The sequence below is a fragment of the Crinia signifera genome, chromosome 6, assembly GCF_055691185.1.
Source record: "Crinia signifera chromosome 6, ASM5569118v1, whole genome shotgun sequence".
Classification (NCBI taxonomy): Eukaryota; Metazoa; Chordata; class Amphibia; order Anura; family Myobatrachidae; genus Crinia; species Crinia signifera.
The window spans coordinates 224,266,321-224,282,467 of NC_139222.1; the positions used below are offsets into that span (position 1 = coordinate 224,266,321).

Here is a 16,147-nt window from a genome sequence, read left to right on the forward strand (position 1 = left end):
ATCACCTCAATATTATAGCTGTACCCATTTACTATTATGAAGCTTTGGGAAAGTTTCTGCTTTGTGACTGTTGGCATTGGGCAACCTGCAAATGTGCTACAATTATTGTTCAATGCGATGGTATAAAACAGCAGAAGGAAGTTACAGGGATCATATAGTTAATCACGCCTTATGTGTGCTTATCATTCAGTATCTTCAGGATCAGGGAAACGACATGGATCCCACTGTTACCAAGGTAGAAATGGGAATGGAAAACATTCACTTTTTTGTTTATAGCTGTAATGCTTTCTGCTATTGTAAATTGTTACAGAGATCCGTTCTCTGTGATGTGCTGCCACAATGATCCCCAGTAGAATACTGTGTAACAATCGATTATATTCCCTCGCAAGTCTATGGGGTGCAAAGGAATATTAGCAACATTACAGCTTGTTTTTTACAATGAATAAGTCACGATGGTCCAATTATCGACGGTCCTATATAATCGCCAATTGATGATTGTAAATATGCTTATTAAAGAAAATTTTTCTTTTTTTAATAGAACTCTTGTATATATTTTAAATAAATGGTTTTTAACCTAATTCAATGATTTACAAATAAACGTACAATTTCAGAGTGGTTTTTGGAAAAACTATTAGCCGTTAAGTGGTTAAGGTAATTACACATTGCGAAATTCTTTGTTAATTGTCTGATATTGCACAGTAAGTATACACTTCCCAGGAACAGACTGTCGATTAAAAACCAATTGGGTTGACTCACGACATCAGGAGTGCTGCATTACATTTGTCAATCCTGATGAGCAAATATTATGCCGCAAATGCAGTGTACACACAAATGGTCTAAAGACAGCATGTAAAGGCAACAACAATTGTAAGGGAAATGTATTGCTTATATATGACAATCATTGTGTAGTGTGCAGACAGGAAACAACATGTTCTTTGGATCATTTCAGTTGTCAGAAAAAAAAATACCATGGATCTCAAAATATTCACGCTTAGAGCCACATTGGGCATTATCAATAACATGGCAGCACTTTATAAAGAGACTTACAAAGAAAGGAGCAAAAAGAAAACTCCTGGTGAGTTGGCTATGAATGCAAGTGTCCTCCAGTCTCTGATGTAATAACCCAACAAAGCGTAGATTGCTATGCCAACAGCAAAAGTCAGGTTAGTTAATGAACCTAAAAAGGAATAACAACGTATAAAACACTCATATACATTGCAAACGTGTGTATACATCAAAGTGTTACAAAAACAAATATAATTTTATGATTTCATGTGCCATGAATTCATTCACACAGGTGAAAAACTTGCTAGCATTTCCTGGAATTTTTAAAATTAAAAAAGTGTCTTTTTTTGCTTCATATAAACACAGATATATCGATCTTCCGTGCACTACAAGTTGTGTTCTACATAACACATTAGCTCTGTGTTTGACTCAGTAGCCCCAAGCATATTTGCATGCGACTTCTTCAAGTATAATGCATCTTATTTATTATTTATTAACAGTTTCTTATATAGCGCACACATATTCTGCAGCACTTTACAGAGTATAATTGAACATTCACATCAGTCCCTGCCCCAGTGGAGCTTACAATCTATATTCCCTACCACATGTACATGCACACACAGACATTCTAGTTAGGAGCCAAATAACCTACCAGTATATTTTTGGAATGTGGGAGGAAACTGGAGTACCTGGAGGAAACCCACGCATATACGGAGAGAATATACAAACTCTGCAGAGTTAGAGCCATGGTGGGAATCGAACGCATGACCTCAACACTGTGATGCAGTAATGCTAACCATTACACCATCCGTACTACCCAACAGTGCAAATAGGACACACAAGCAGCTTCTGCTGATTAAAGTGATATGCATCATGTCTATATTCTGTCGGACTGCCACTGTATTTGCATACAAAATGCTACGTTGTGTGTCCTTATGCTGATACTCCTTTAAAATGAATTGTAATGGAAAAGACTGCACGCAAACACACTCAGTGCAAATGTTTTACGCCATGGTGGGGTGGATCCTGTTTTTATGTGTTTAACAATAACAAACCGAGCTTGGCCTTTGGCAGAATCTCCCACTTAACTTTGTTACGCCAATGTAATCAATTTAAAATGGCAAGTTTCCCTAAACTGCCATGTGTTATGCAGATGACACCCCTTCTTCTTAGTAAATACCTCTCCTTGCCTAACACCCTTCTTTTTAAATTCATTCGGAACCATAGGAGGCCCAGAATTGGTTTAAAGAAATTATCAATAACTGTGTGTAGGGGGTAAGACAGCGTGGTGGGCGCAACAAAGCCCCTTGCGGGCAAGGTGGCTCGCTGAGCTCGCCACCTATTCTATTCTCCCTTTATGGGGTTCGTGGACCCCCACGAGGGAGAATAGCAGACGGCCGTCGGGAACCCGGTCGTCTGTGTTTTAACAGTCGGGATCCCGACGTCGGGTTAATGACTGTCGGGATCCCGACCGGCAACCGGGCTCTCTTTGGACACTTAGCCGACCAACCCAGCTATTCCCAAGATTGATAGAAAACTTATCGTGTTGCTTGCAGGAATGGGCAAAATGGCCATTTTACAACAATGGATTCATACCTCTCCCCCTGTTTTGTCTATGGCAACTTCAAGCTTTTGCCCTGGGTGATGCTATAAGTAAAGTAAGCAATACATATTTTATTCCTTGACGTAAATTGTATTAAACAATAGAAAGGTTGGTATAAAACTACCCATAGTTGGTTAAATACTGTATTTAATCTTTTGTAGTGACGCTGCTAAATGTAGAAATGCAGGGTACACACCTGTTTTTTAGTATTGGAAAGAAAAATGGTGCAGCGTTAGAAAAGCATTGAATCAAAGGTAATATTGGTGTGTTTTTAGTAATGAAGGGAGGGAAGTTGTTACTAAGGAGACACTCAGCATAAACTGGGAACATCCCATTCAGAAAGCTCTAACCAACAGTATTAAATGAGTTGTCACTTTCTCCATGTTCTGCTCTAATAATTAGATGAGGATCCATTTTACTGTATATGTTCAAGCTGCAATGACAGAACGAGGGAATGAATGCAGCACTAGTGTATGGTCAGGGCCACTGCGTAATCAGCAGCCACATTTACTTACACCAGGATGTCGAAACTGTGGCCCATCAGCTGTTGTGAAATTACGCATCCCAGCATGGCTTGCCATAGTTTTAGCATTCCCCAACAGAAAAACTGTGGCAAGGCATGATGGGACAGCTGGAGGGCCATAGTTTGGACATGCCTGACTTACACAGTCTGTCATGGGCAATTGAATCAGGGTCATAAATGATGTGATGCAGCTCCTGGCATTTGATAACGGATCTATCAGAATGCAGGTGCCCGCATCCTAAAGGAGTGAATCCCGACAATGGTCAGGGTAAATATACTTATACCTTCCCCAGCCCCCTCTACTGAACTTGAACCCTCGCTTTCAGTAGCCTAGAACCCTTGTACCCAGCAGCATAAACCTAGCCCATACACACCGCACCCACTCTGCAGCCTAACCCTCCCTACTAAAGGGTAAATTCACTAAAGTTTCTAAAAATGTAAAGAGGTTTTGGTGCCCATAACAACCAATCAGATTATGTCTATAATTTGGCTATTGCATCCTGGAAAATGAAAAACTGCAACTTTTTGTTTTTTTTTAGAAGCATTAGCAAATTTACCCCTTAGAGCCTAACCCTCCCTCCCCGTAGCCAAACCCTAACCTTGTAGTCCCCTCATTAGTGCCTAAACCTAACCCCCCCCCCACACACACACACACTCTCTTCATGGTGCATGCTAGCTGTGGCCCGGCAGTCGGGAATCCAGCACTGGCATGGTAATTAAAGTTAGGTTCCGGGCAGTGGTCGGGATGCCAGCATCGGTATACTGAATGCCAACATCCTGACCTACTGGATGATCACTGTGCCAAATAGCCCCTCTTAACATGTCAGGTCCTGTGTGACTGCATTGCTTTTGCTGAAAATGCATCTTAGTTGCATACAGCATAGCTAGCAGACTTGCACAAAACCTAGCAGCACACTCACAACAGGCTTCCACCGTGCACGGTGTATTGGTGCTCAATGTATGAGGATGCATTTTCTCTCGTGTCTAAAAAAGGAAATAGTTTCATTTTCACATGGAAATGAAGACAATAAGAGATTAAACATTTTGTTACATGGTATTTAATAACTTTCTTTATCATCACAAATAATGCGAACGATGCCGACGAAGTATAGAACACTATATAATAATATGAGCAAACCTACCTGTCAATGCCCAGTATGATTTTCCAACGTATTCTTGTGTTAATACAAAAGACACAAGCGCCATACCGCCATTCATTATGCCAACAAATAGGCGTGAAAGGGCAAAAACTTCATAGCTTGGAGCCAAAGCTGTTACATAACCAAAAAGGACATTAAATAATAAACCTGGGAAAGGAGAACATAATTCTTGTTAAGACATGACAATATAAAATGTTTTTTTTTTCAATTACATGCCCCTGTACAACATTGTAGAACCTAATAAAAGATAATAAATAAGTGAATTATACAGTGAATCTAGAAATTATACACAGCACTTCACCTTTTTCCACATTTTGTTATGTTACATCCTTATTCCAAAGTGGAATAAATAAATGTTTTCCCTCAAAATTCTACACACATTACCAAATAATGACAATGTGAAAAAAGTTTTTGGGAGATTTTTGCAAATGTATTCAAAATAAAAAACTATACATGAGTATTCACAGCCTTTGCCATGAAGCTCAAAATTGAGCTCAAATGCATCCTGTTTCCACTGATGATCCTTGAGACCTTCCTACAGCTTAATTGGAGTCGACCTGTTGTAAATTCAGTTGATTGGACACGATTTGGAAAGGCACACACTTGTCTACAAGGTGAAGTCAATGGAATTGTCTGTAAACCTTAGAGACAAAATGGTCTCAAGGCACGAATCTAGGGAAGGGTACAGAAAAATTTCTGCTGTGAAGGTCCCAATGAGCACAGTGGCCTCCATCATCCATTAATGGAAGAAGTTTAGAACCACCAGGACTTTTCCTAGAACTGTCCTAACATCTAAACCGCAATCTGGGAAGAAGGGCCCTAGTCAGGGAGGTGCCCAAGAAAATTGCATAACTGACACGTTTTGTTATCTGGTGACTTTATTTGATAAAGTTGTCACCAGATGACGAAACACTACAGACTATATATGCAATTTTCGGACTAATTTTGGACTTCAAGCATTATCGTATGGAAAGCCCGTTTTGAACAACCTCTGCAGATCCCTACTTTGCCTGAGAAAAATTTATTTTGGTAGACAGTATTTGAGACACCACCACCTGCTTAACTCTTAGGTTGCTTCACATGGTATGTGATACTGTCCGAAAAAAACTGGGAAGATACACTCCAAACACTGCTTCAAGACCCAGTCAGGTTTATGGATACCCACCAACTTTAACTTCCATCTCTATTGTGCAAACCAGGTGGATCACCTTTACCACTTTAGGAGAGTACATCGAATACAAGCGGGACTCCACCATAAGTAGAATTGCTTTGGCCAACCGTATTTTTTTTTTCTCTAGCTTTTATAAAGTGCACTGTTATATTGTATTTTATTAGATTTGATTTGTATCTTTTTAATAGAAACTGAATATCTATACAAATGAGACAATATGCTATAATAAATGTATACAACTTTGTAATACCCAATTGATCTATTGATTTAACTCAATTTTTTAGCGCTCCACCCCCTTTTTTTCTTTTTCTCCATACATGGTTGAACAATGAAGGAAAGATACCAGTAGAGAAAGAGAGGTTTCAGATTTTAGTTAGGGTTGGGATGAGCACTTGTGCTATCCAAGATAATGCACAGTTAGGGGCAGATGTATTAAGCCTGGTGAAGAGATAAACTGGAGATAAAGTGGAAGGAGATAACGCACCAGCCAATCAGATCCCAACTGTCATATTTCAAACACAGCTGATTGGCTGGTGCGTTAACTCTTCCAAGTTATCTCCACTTTATCTCCAGTTTATCTCTTCTCCAGGCTTAATACATCTGCCCCTTAGTCCTTATTTACTGGTCATAGAATAAATATATTGGCACCCACAACTATGAGGTTTTTTTATTTCCTTTGTTAATTTGGTTTTTCTAATAGTAACTACAAAAAAGTCCATTGCACAGAAAGAAGACTGAGATGAAAGTAGTTCACTTTCATATGTTGTTTTAACTAGATCCAGATTTATTGGTTTGAAGGTAATCCCGAAACAATTGATATGTTTATGCTACAGTGTTTTCATATTTTGTGCTATTTGTAGATATTAAACAACTAAAGGGCATATACAGCAATATAAATATAGTCCTTAAAAACCTTGTATTATTATTTCCATGTGCACACTTGCTGATAGGATAACATAGTTTGGTAGGGAATTCCAAATCCGTACAAATTGGATTTGATCTACCCAACGAAGGGGGAGAGCTATCAACGGAGGGACCAGACAGGAACCCTAAGAGGAAGAATGTGAGATTTGTCCATCTTGATGGGAAGGCCAGAAAAGGTACTGAAATCAGACAACAACCGATGGACTTATGGATACTGAACAGTCAGACAAACAGTACAGGAGGTGATTAACATATAATGCTACCTTTATCAATTCTACCATTCAACTGACGTTCCACAATACCAGGGTGACCTCGCAGCAGACAGACCAGCAGCTCAATAGATAATGTGAATAGCGATGAGGACCAGCTACAACCCCTACACAGAGCAAATGAGGAGATAAACCCATTGACAGATATCCTAACACTAGGCGCAGAATACAGCAGAATCAAGCATATTGACTTCCACTTTCAGTAATAATAGTTATTGTTCTCTCTTGTGTAACTGCTCTAATAGTGTACTAACGTGTCTTACTGCATAATTTGGTTGTGTACAATTAGATTAATGCCACTTCAGCTTTTAGGGTTAACACGCAGTGACTGAATAGAGCTCATTTGAACCATTTACATCCAAGGATGGCTACAATTCAACATCTTAGGATGTCTTTCACTTCTAAATGAGATCTGTAGTATTAATATTTCATCAAATATGCCCACCATGTTGTCTTTTACTGCTCTGCAGCAAGATGTCATGTTAAAATCCTGGAGCTTTTTTACTATGCAGCAAAAGGGAAAAAAAGACTATCTCGCAAGGGCGCACTGTGTGCATTAATTATAAAACTTAACTTTTAATAGCTATAATTAGTAATTCCCTAATTAGAATGTGGGAATTTTAATTCAAAGAGCAGTGAAATATAAGAGTTTAAATTAAAAAAGCAGAAAATAAATACACGTACATAGTGCTAAAAAATAGGAAATAATTATTAAAAGCTGGTTGGGTGTCCGCTTGCTTTGTTTGGTTGGTACGGTATGATTAATTAATTATTACCTATAGGTTATATCATGGTAATAAAAGCTTTAAAGCTCTTAGTGAGGGCCACATAAAACCTAGATTTCATACGATATTCATTTCAAATAGGGATATTATTAAATGATAGGTTTCTATCTGTTTAGGGTAGCACCCCCATCATAGAAACAAAAGATTGTTCAGGGATCTTCAACGCATATTATCATATGACTTAATTAGCGTGCAGATATACATGGCCATGTATGGTCTAATTCTAGGTTTTCTACTACGTAAGTCATGTTTATGCTGGTAGCTGTATGTTCTGTGGTGGGTTTTGCTGGGCAGAACAAAGCTGCCCTGGTAGGTTTGTCCTGCCCCAATAAAACCCACCTTTAAAGAGGCTAATGCCTGAAATATTCTCTGTAGGGTGCTACAGAATGAGTGCGCACCATTTAGAGAACAGTTAACAGAATAACCAATTTACAAATAGTTCAATGTTGGATTCAAGTGGTTCTTTAAATTCTCTGGACAAAAATCTGACACTGATCATCTACGAATTGTCTCTAATTTTGGAAATTGGGGAGGTGGTTATCATATACATTCTGAGAAATTTACACTTATCCCTTACTGTTACAACATTAAACATTTCTATCAGTATTTGGACAATGACACCTACCTGTTAAATATACTTTTCTCCTTCCTAGTTTATCAGACAGAGGCCCAAATAAAATGTTCCCAATCAGGAGACCCGCAAACAATAATGAAGATGCCAGACTGACCTTATAAGCTTCATTCTTTATTAAGTGCCACTGTGGATTAAAAAAAAAAAACAACGTTAATGTAGGCAATTTAGATAGAACAAACTTGGTATATACTGTAAATGTCTTTAAAGCCATAAATCCTGCATGAGTTTCACCAGGAACCTCATATGAAAGGATAGGCAAACTGAACACAAATTAAATAGTTGAATGGCTTTCACGAGGGAAGTAAAGTCCCCTACATGGTACCGCTTCATTGTAGGTATGGTTACACGGGGTGCAGTTAATATCCCAGCTGTCGGGATGATGGCAGTCAGAATAACGACGCCGGACTCCTTACTAGCGGCCACTGCACAGCAGCTAATCTGCAGATGTGAAACACCATACTACCAGGTTTGCAAACTCGGTCCTCCCGATATCGGTGTTATTTTTTTAAATGGCGATATACACAGTGCTCCTGGCAAGTGACCTGAAAAACATTAATTGTGAAGGGTCCAGCAGACAGAGTTTTAGAACCACTGCCATGCAACTTGAATACAGGCCCTATGTAACACCAACAATGGACCATAGTTTATATAAAGTGTCTGATGCCGTTAGCACATGTCTTCATTTAATAGGTCACAGCATTGGGTCACCTGCATGAATATCAGATATCTGAGGAGCCCTCAGGTTACTGACCGATTAAGTCATGCTGATGTCCAAAGATGCAGCACATCAATGAAATGGGGCAGACACACTTCAGTAGTCTGGAATACTGCATGTTGCCGCCCCCAAATGCCAACAGAATGTCAATTATGATGCAGCATTTAGGGCATTGCGATTGACATTGCGGCCCCAAATCTATGCATGCGCTGTGCTGCTTTTGTGCATTTGCAGATTTAAAAACACTAGAAATGTCATCTCTTAATTAGGCACATAGCTACTCTGCAGGAACATGTGATTATTCACTTATAAGCCACAGACTACATATTTAGTAAACATTGCAGTCAATATATAACGGACATGTTACCATCTGCTTTTCTCATGTTAATACAAGTAATACATAAAATATACTTGCCTCCGATACTATGGATGTGAAGTTGTCAGAAAATCGAACTTGTTTAATAAAGTCTTTGTCATCATGTCCTTCTTCCTTATCAATATGGTATTCTGGCACAGCCCCCACAATGACAATCAGCATGGACTGACATGCCACATAAACCTTAAAGCAACAATAACAACAACGATCAGACCTGACCTCAGAAGTCGGTGAAACGCTCACACTGTAACAGCCATCTATTGTAATATGTAGATAAGTCATCCCAACATGCCATGGTATTAGTACATTCATAAACTTTTCCTTATAGAAAACTGCCAAAAATATATTATTTTGATGCAGGACCACATGGTTGACTGCAATAGATGAGAAACCACTTTGACATTGCGGTTTATCTAGTAATAGAGATATGTCCCAAAGCAATAATACCACAAAGAACACTTACTGCAAATGCTGCATTATTTATTGATCTTGTAATGAGTACATTCAATCTAAGTCAGCGTTACTGCATTTCCACCAAATTGATCACAACATACTTTTGTTTGTGTAACTGCCCATTTTACAGATAATAACCATAGTATAAGCATTTACTACAGGATCACACTTTGCTGTATTTCATTAATGATAACAATTACCATATACCCAAAAATACATACTTTAAGTTAGTTTGCAAACTTTAAAACTCAGAATATGCACAGAATGGATGGGTGGAGGGGTGTATCAACTACACATTTCTGTTGGCATCAATTGCCTGTGAGCCTTTACAGTGCACGTATCGAGATGTAAATAAAGTTGAAGATGGAGTGTACCATCGAGCAATGATATGCCATCAGGTTTTGTGTAAAACTCTGGAAATCTGGTAGCGAGATGCTTGCCACATTTCAAAAGGCCTTCTGGGAGGAATCCTTGTCTATGGTGCAAGTTTACTTTCAAGAAGGGAAGGGAAGACTAAGGACAAACTACGCTCTGGAGGACCTTCAACAAGCCAAAATGAGCAAAATGTGGACAAAGTGCGCAATGTTTTGAACACTGACCGTCATTAAGTATGGTAGCAGAAAGGTTGGGACTTACAAAAAAACCTCAGTGGAAGAAATTTTTTATCTTTTCTTATACAATGTCCAGATGTTTAAACCATTCTGAGATGCATATTAAACGGTTACATAGACTATATCTCACACCAGACAGATTACACTCAATATGGCCCTCATGCTCAAAATGTTGCTGGCGTCTTTGTGGTGAAGTGGGCCATCAGTTCCATGTGTTTTGGTCTTATCCCAGTATTACCCCCTATTGGAAAGCAATTTCGACCTAATAAATAGGGAAATAGGGTTCTATCCCTATCCCTCCTAAATTATTTCCCTAAATCAGCCCCCCCCCCCCCCCCCCAACTGCATTACGTATTAGGCCACATATGCATTGCAGCCCGCGCTGCGTTAGCACAGTGTTGGAAGCAAGCAGCTCCTCCCTCTCATCTCAGGGTTGTACATAAAACCCATATGCACTTCCTAATGGAGACTGATTGTCCCCTTGGCCTCCCCCTCTCACCAGCCTCTTCGGCCCATTGGAATCCCTGGAGAGTGTTTATTACTACGGGAGAAGGTGCTGACCTCATAAAACAAAGTATGCGGGATCCCCCTCCCCCAGACACCCCCGGCTCCATAGAAAATTAGTTTTGATTTCTCTACCCAGCTTGGATACCCATAATATAGTCTCTGTATGTCTTTCCGCTGTCATAATCCATTTGCCTTTGTATTGTTTCAAACTGATATATGTTGTAATGTAATTATGTGCCTGTATTGGTGACCGTTTGTTCGATTGTTCGAACGTCCCCCTCCCCCCTTCTTTATTTCTGTCCCTGCCCCTCCCCCTCCCTGTTTTATTTTGCATAATGTGAATTTTTATTGAAGTTAAAAAAAAGAACTCCACAAACATACAGAAATGGTGGGTCATTAATCTGCAGAATAGATGGTGACATGCAATACAGTGCAGCTACAATGGGATGGTTATTTTACATAAATATTAATGTGGCAATAAGTGGTGCAGCGATATATACCTTAACCTATATGGAGAGGGATGGCCCACATCAGCAAGAACATTAATAACCCTTTCAGAACAATTTAATGTGTGACATTTACGAGACTTTGGAAATATACAGCAGAAATTAATGTGTCACCTCTGATCTTTAGACAATCAATTAACAGTAGACTAATTTACATAATGAGATTTCACAGGAAGGTTGGAGGTGTAAACTAAAGAAAATCCTTAAGTTTACAGTAACAGTCTAAGAGATCAAATGGACACAAGCTCCATAAATAATATTTCTGAATCATTTATTTCAAACCTCGTCATTATGGAGATACATGCATTACAACTCTCCCACCTCCCTGTCTTGAAAAACCTTATATAACAATATATATCAGTAAGTTGAGATATTTTAGAATTGCATTTTGGTGATTTTGCTATGTCCCCACAAGAGCTTTGCACAACAGTTATTCTCCTCTGCTATTTGGTACATATCTCACCCTGGGCTGGTTGTACCAAACAGTTGCGGTAGATCCTGTCACCCATCGCCCCGATGCTCATTGCATATGTAAAATGCAAAGGGAAGCTCTCCCAATAAAAGCTGTCCTTTGAAATCCCCGCGGCTGCCTGGGACCCGGGGGTCCATCTGCGCATGCGCAGAGATGCTGGCAGCCCCGTGTGCATGCTGGAAGATCACACAGCAGCGATGCGGGGTGCAGCCATAGACATCTAGGTTTTTACCACATTTTTTCTTTAGTACATCCCGCCCCCTATCACATATCTGTGAGTGTCAAAAGTATGTGAACCTTTAGGCTTTGCAGATATACTGAAGATGAAATTAAAGTCAGGAATTTTCAATCTATGGGATGACAATCAGGAGTACAGTAAGTGGACAACCTGTCTTTTTAAAACAACATAGCCCTATCAAGTCTTATGTTCACAACACATGTTTGTGGAGACTTATGAGGACCTTAAAAGAGATGTTGATGCTCATAAGGCTGGAAAAAGTTACAAAACTACCTCTAAACCATTTGGACTCCACCAATCAACAGTCAGACAAATTGTGTAAAATAGAGGAAATGCCAGACCATTATTACTCTCCCCAGAAGTGGTCGACAAACAAAGATCAAGCCAGAAACAAGGTGTCTAAAAGGTAGGCCACAAAATGAACCCAAGGTAACCTAGCAACTGAAGGCCTCTCACAATAGCTAAAGTTACAATTCATGGGTCCACTGTCAGGAGGACACTGAACAACAATTGTGTGCATTGCAAGGAGAATCGTATGCTCTCCAAAAAAGAACATTGCTGCCTGTCTGCTGGTTATGCAAGTGCAACCAGAAAGCTTTTGGAACAGTGTTTTGTGGACAGATGAGAACAAAATACATATTTTTGCTTTAAATAAGAAGTGTTTAAGCTTGGAGAAAGAACACTGCATTCCAGCATAAATACTTCATACCATCTGTGAAACAATATGGTGGTGCTATTATGGTTTGGGCCTATTTTGCTGCATCTGGCACAGGAACGACTTGCCATCATTGATGGGTCAATCAATTCTCAATTACACAAGAATATTCTAAAGGAAAAGGTCTGTCCATGAGCTGCAACTGAAGAGAACGTGGGTCATGTAGCAAAACAACAACCCAAAACACAAAAGTCATCCAACCAAACAATAGTTAAAGGAGAATAAATTTACAGTTTTGGAATGGCCAAAACAAAGTCTTGCCCTTAATACAATCAAAATGTTATGGAAGGACCTCAAGCGAGCAGTTCATGGGAGAAAACCTATCATAACATAACAGTTGAACCTGTTTTTGTACTGAGGAATGGGGTAAACTTCCTCCAAGCTAATGCGAAAGACTATTTAAGAATTACAGGAATTGTTTAGGTACAGTTATTGCTGCAGAAGGGGGTCATAACAGATACTTTTGCCACTTACAGACATGTCATATTGAATAATTTTCCTCAATAAAAAAAAAAAAGAGTGTACTATTTTTTTTTGGTCTCATATGGTTCTCTTTATCTAATTTTGGGACTTGTGTTTGAAACTGGGGTAGTTTTAGGCCAAGTTTCACCAGAAATATAAAAACTTCTGAGGGTTCACAAACTTCCAAGTAGCACTCTATGCATTTACTCCCAATTCTGCATGAGGTCGATGTCTGTGTCTATTCCTCCTGGTCATGCTGCTTTCTTTGAGCAGCACATATACCCTTTAAAACATTTTACTTTTTGCTGCTGTCCAACCCAATATTTTATATAGCGCACTATTTATGTTACGCCCTATGCTTGGTCTACCTTTTTTATTTGCCCCATAATTGTGATCTGCCATCTTCCTCACTGTTGAGCATTAGATTAAACCTGTATGCTGTCCTTGTGTACTTTTCTCAAGATGCAAGAAGAAACTTTAAAAAAAGAAGAGGGAAAATAGTAAAAGAAAAATAGGTCTAAACGCAAATCGGCAGGCAGGATTCAATGTCCCGCCTGCCGATCAGAGAAAAGTGTGCGTGTCCGTGTAAACGGCAGTGGATTGTCGATCTGCAGCCGGGATCGTGACAATCCACGGCTATTAACGGGAGAACGGGCCCGACAGCTTATGAAGTCGTCTCGTTCTGGCGTGATCCCTCTTCAATGCTGTCGGTAAAGACAGCATTGAATAGGGACCCGCCGCTATTTCCCCCGTCGAAAATATCAAGGGAACATTGAATACCCCCCCATAAGCTAGAAAACGTATTTTTGTATATTGGCAACTTTACAATAAAACTTCCCATAAAAGATTTAAAACAACAGAAAGCATTTTGAGTCTCGGCAGGATTTTATTTTTTCCACATTGTATCAGGATAACAGAGCAGGTCTTCATGTTGAGGCTCTAGCACTCTTGAGGTTTCAATAACTTGTGTCTCACAAGGCATCACTGCCAGTGCTCACAGCTGGAAATTCTCATTGGGCTTAAAACAAAAGCAGAGGAAGTGAGCACATATCAACTAGCTGATAAGTTCACATCTTTTTTTGCAATACTCCATATCTATACTCTGTAATGTCACTACCACCATGTAACGGGACTACAACAGAGCAAGAAAATATGTCACGTTATTCTACAAAAGCAATTTGGGATACAAGACATAAGGACAGAAGATAGATAATGAGAAAAATTCCTTCTGCTCATCTCTAAAAGCTTGATGCCTGTGCAATGCTACAGTATATAACAAATAAGAGGCACCATGATGTACTACCAATGAATACACAGGTTTAAAGACATTTAACATTGCATTTTAATTTGTAAAAAATAAAAAGGTAAGCTTGTTTTTTGCCTAAGATGTCTCAACAAAAAAGAATATACCAGAGTGATATATAAGCAACATCATGGACAGCAACAAAATTCAAAGAGGTTGACAACAATGTTGTTGATGTTCCGATCCTCTTGCATAACCTCACTCCCATAAGGGTGCGCAGCACATTTTATTAGGGGGTGCACCATCAAGGGGGTGTGTCTAGCACCACTTATTGGGCGTGTCTAGCATTGCCCATTGGGTGTGTCTAACTGCCAATTATGCATGTTTACCATCATCTATTGGTACTCGCTAAAATATTAAAATGTCTCTCAGCCAGAACATAATCTCCGGCCTATTTTAGTTTTAATATTCTTATTATTCTGTATAACAGTACATGCATATAAAGTAAAAAACTATATGGATTATGCAGGTATGTAGTGATATGACAATGGTCTAGTACAATTAACAATGCAAAACACACAATTGATGGGCAATATATTTAATGGAATACAGGTCTAAAAAGTAATAGACTTTCGTAAAAGGTATTGCTAGCGGCAGGGAGTTGTTCATAAGGGTGGGCACAGCATTTGGGGGTGCCTGTGCACCCCTAACACTCAATGTGCGCACACCTATGCTCACTCCCTACTATACCATTATCTATGGACAGCACAACCATTTCTTCTACCATCCAGCAATCAATTATGCAGCCTGAATATGCCAATACACGGTGCGATGTGCTTTGTGCGCTTGTACTAGATCACATTGCATCTAGTTCAAATCGCATGCAATACGCTACAACAGAGTGTGTTTTGAACAAGGTGCGATCTAGTACAAAAAGAAAGGGCTGCACATACAGATAGAGTCATCCTCATCTAGCCCTTTAATAGGATTAAGTGAGCCAGAGCGGTCTGACTTAATCCTATGCTAAATCACCTACTGTACTGTTCTATGTATTGTTTGCAGCTGAGAACAATAGGCCTTGGTAAACCATAGGTCACCATGGCTATCCAGAGAAAGCTAGTTGAAGAAGGCTCCATCTGTACATTTTGTATTTTGAAATGGGATGTGTGCAAAAGGCAAAAAACACACCGTGCATGGACCCCTTTAGATTTATCCTTGACAGCTGTGACAATATTCAGTATTTTAGTGTTAAGCTGGCCATATATCTACAGATCGATTGTCATATTGGGCTGGTTGGAACAAAAATCTGGTAGTATCTGAAGGGCAGTTTGGCAGTTTTTCAGAATTTCAAAGCAAATGGTCAATTGTCATTTGCTCTCATCCATTACCAGGATTTTGTTCCAACCAGCCCCATCTGACAATCGATCTGTAGATGTATGGCTGGCTTTACCAGCTTTGTGAAATCCTGCTGGTTTTGCTCTGTCTTCCTCTGCTTCATGCTGACCAGCGCAGTGTTAGTTTGAACACTGCAGGCTGATTGCAGCACCTGGGTTAGTCCATGCACAGTTCACCTGTGAAGTTCTAGCTCAGTGCTGACAGCGGAGCTTATTATCTCCTTATAAAAGGCACTTCCTGGCAGGTATTCCCTGTCAGAGTATAGGCTCACAACCTGCTCCTGCGTTCCTTGCGTTTTTACTCTCCAGATTACCAGTGATTGACCTCGGCTTCCTCGTGACTATTCTCTGGCTTTACCATCCTGTACCATTGCTAGTGTT

General features: G+C 39.6%; 1 protein-coding gene across 4 annotated transcripts in view; it reads right to left on the bottom strand.

Annotated features, from left to right (window-relative positions):
• LOC146009024 (solute carrier family 22 member 15-like) overlaps positions 1–16,147 on the bottom strand; it is a 297,660-nt gene that overhangs the window by 260,286 nt on the left and 21,227 nt on the right. For all 4 annotated transcript variants that reach the window (XM_083148995.1, XM_083148996.1, XM_083148997.1 and 1 more), the window contains exons 2-5: positions 9,205–9,348; positions 8,066–8,198; positions 4,274–4,438; positions 1,048–1,177 (exon numbers count right to left, since the gene is read on the bottom strand). In XM_083148995.1, the coding sequence (XP_083005121.1) occupies positions 1,048–1,177; positions 4,274–4,438; positions 8,066–8,198; positions 9,205–9,348 (572 nt within the window). The remainder of the gene's footprint in view (positions 1–1,047; positions 1,178–4,273; positions 4,439–8,065; positions 8,199–9,204; positions 9,349–16,147) is intronic.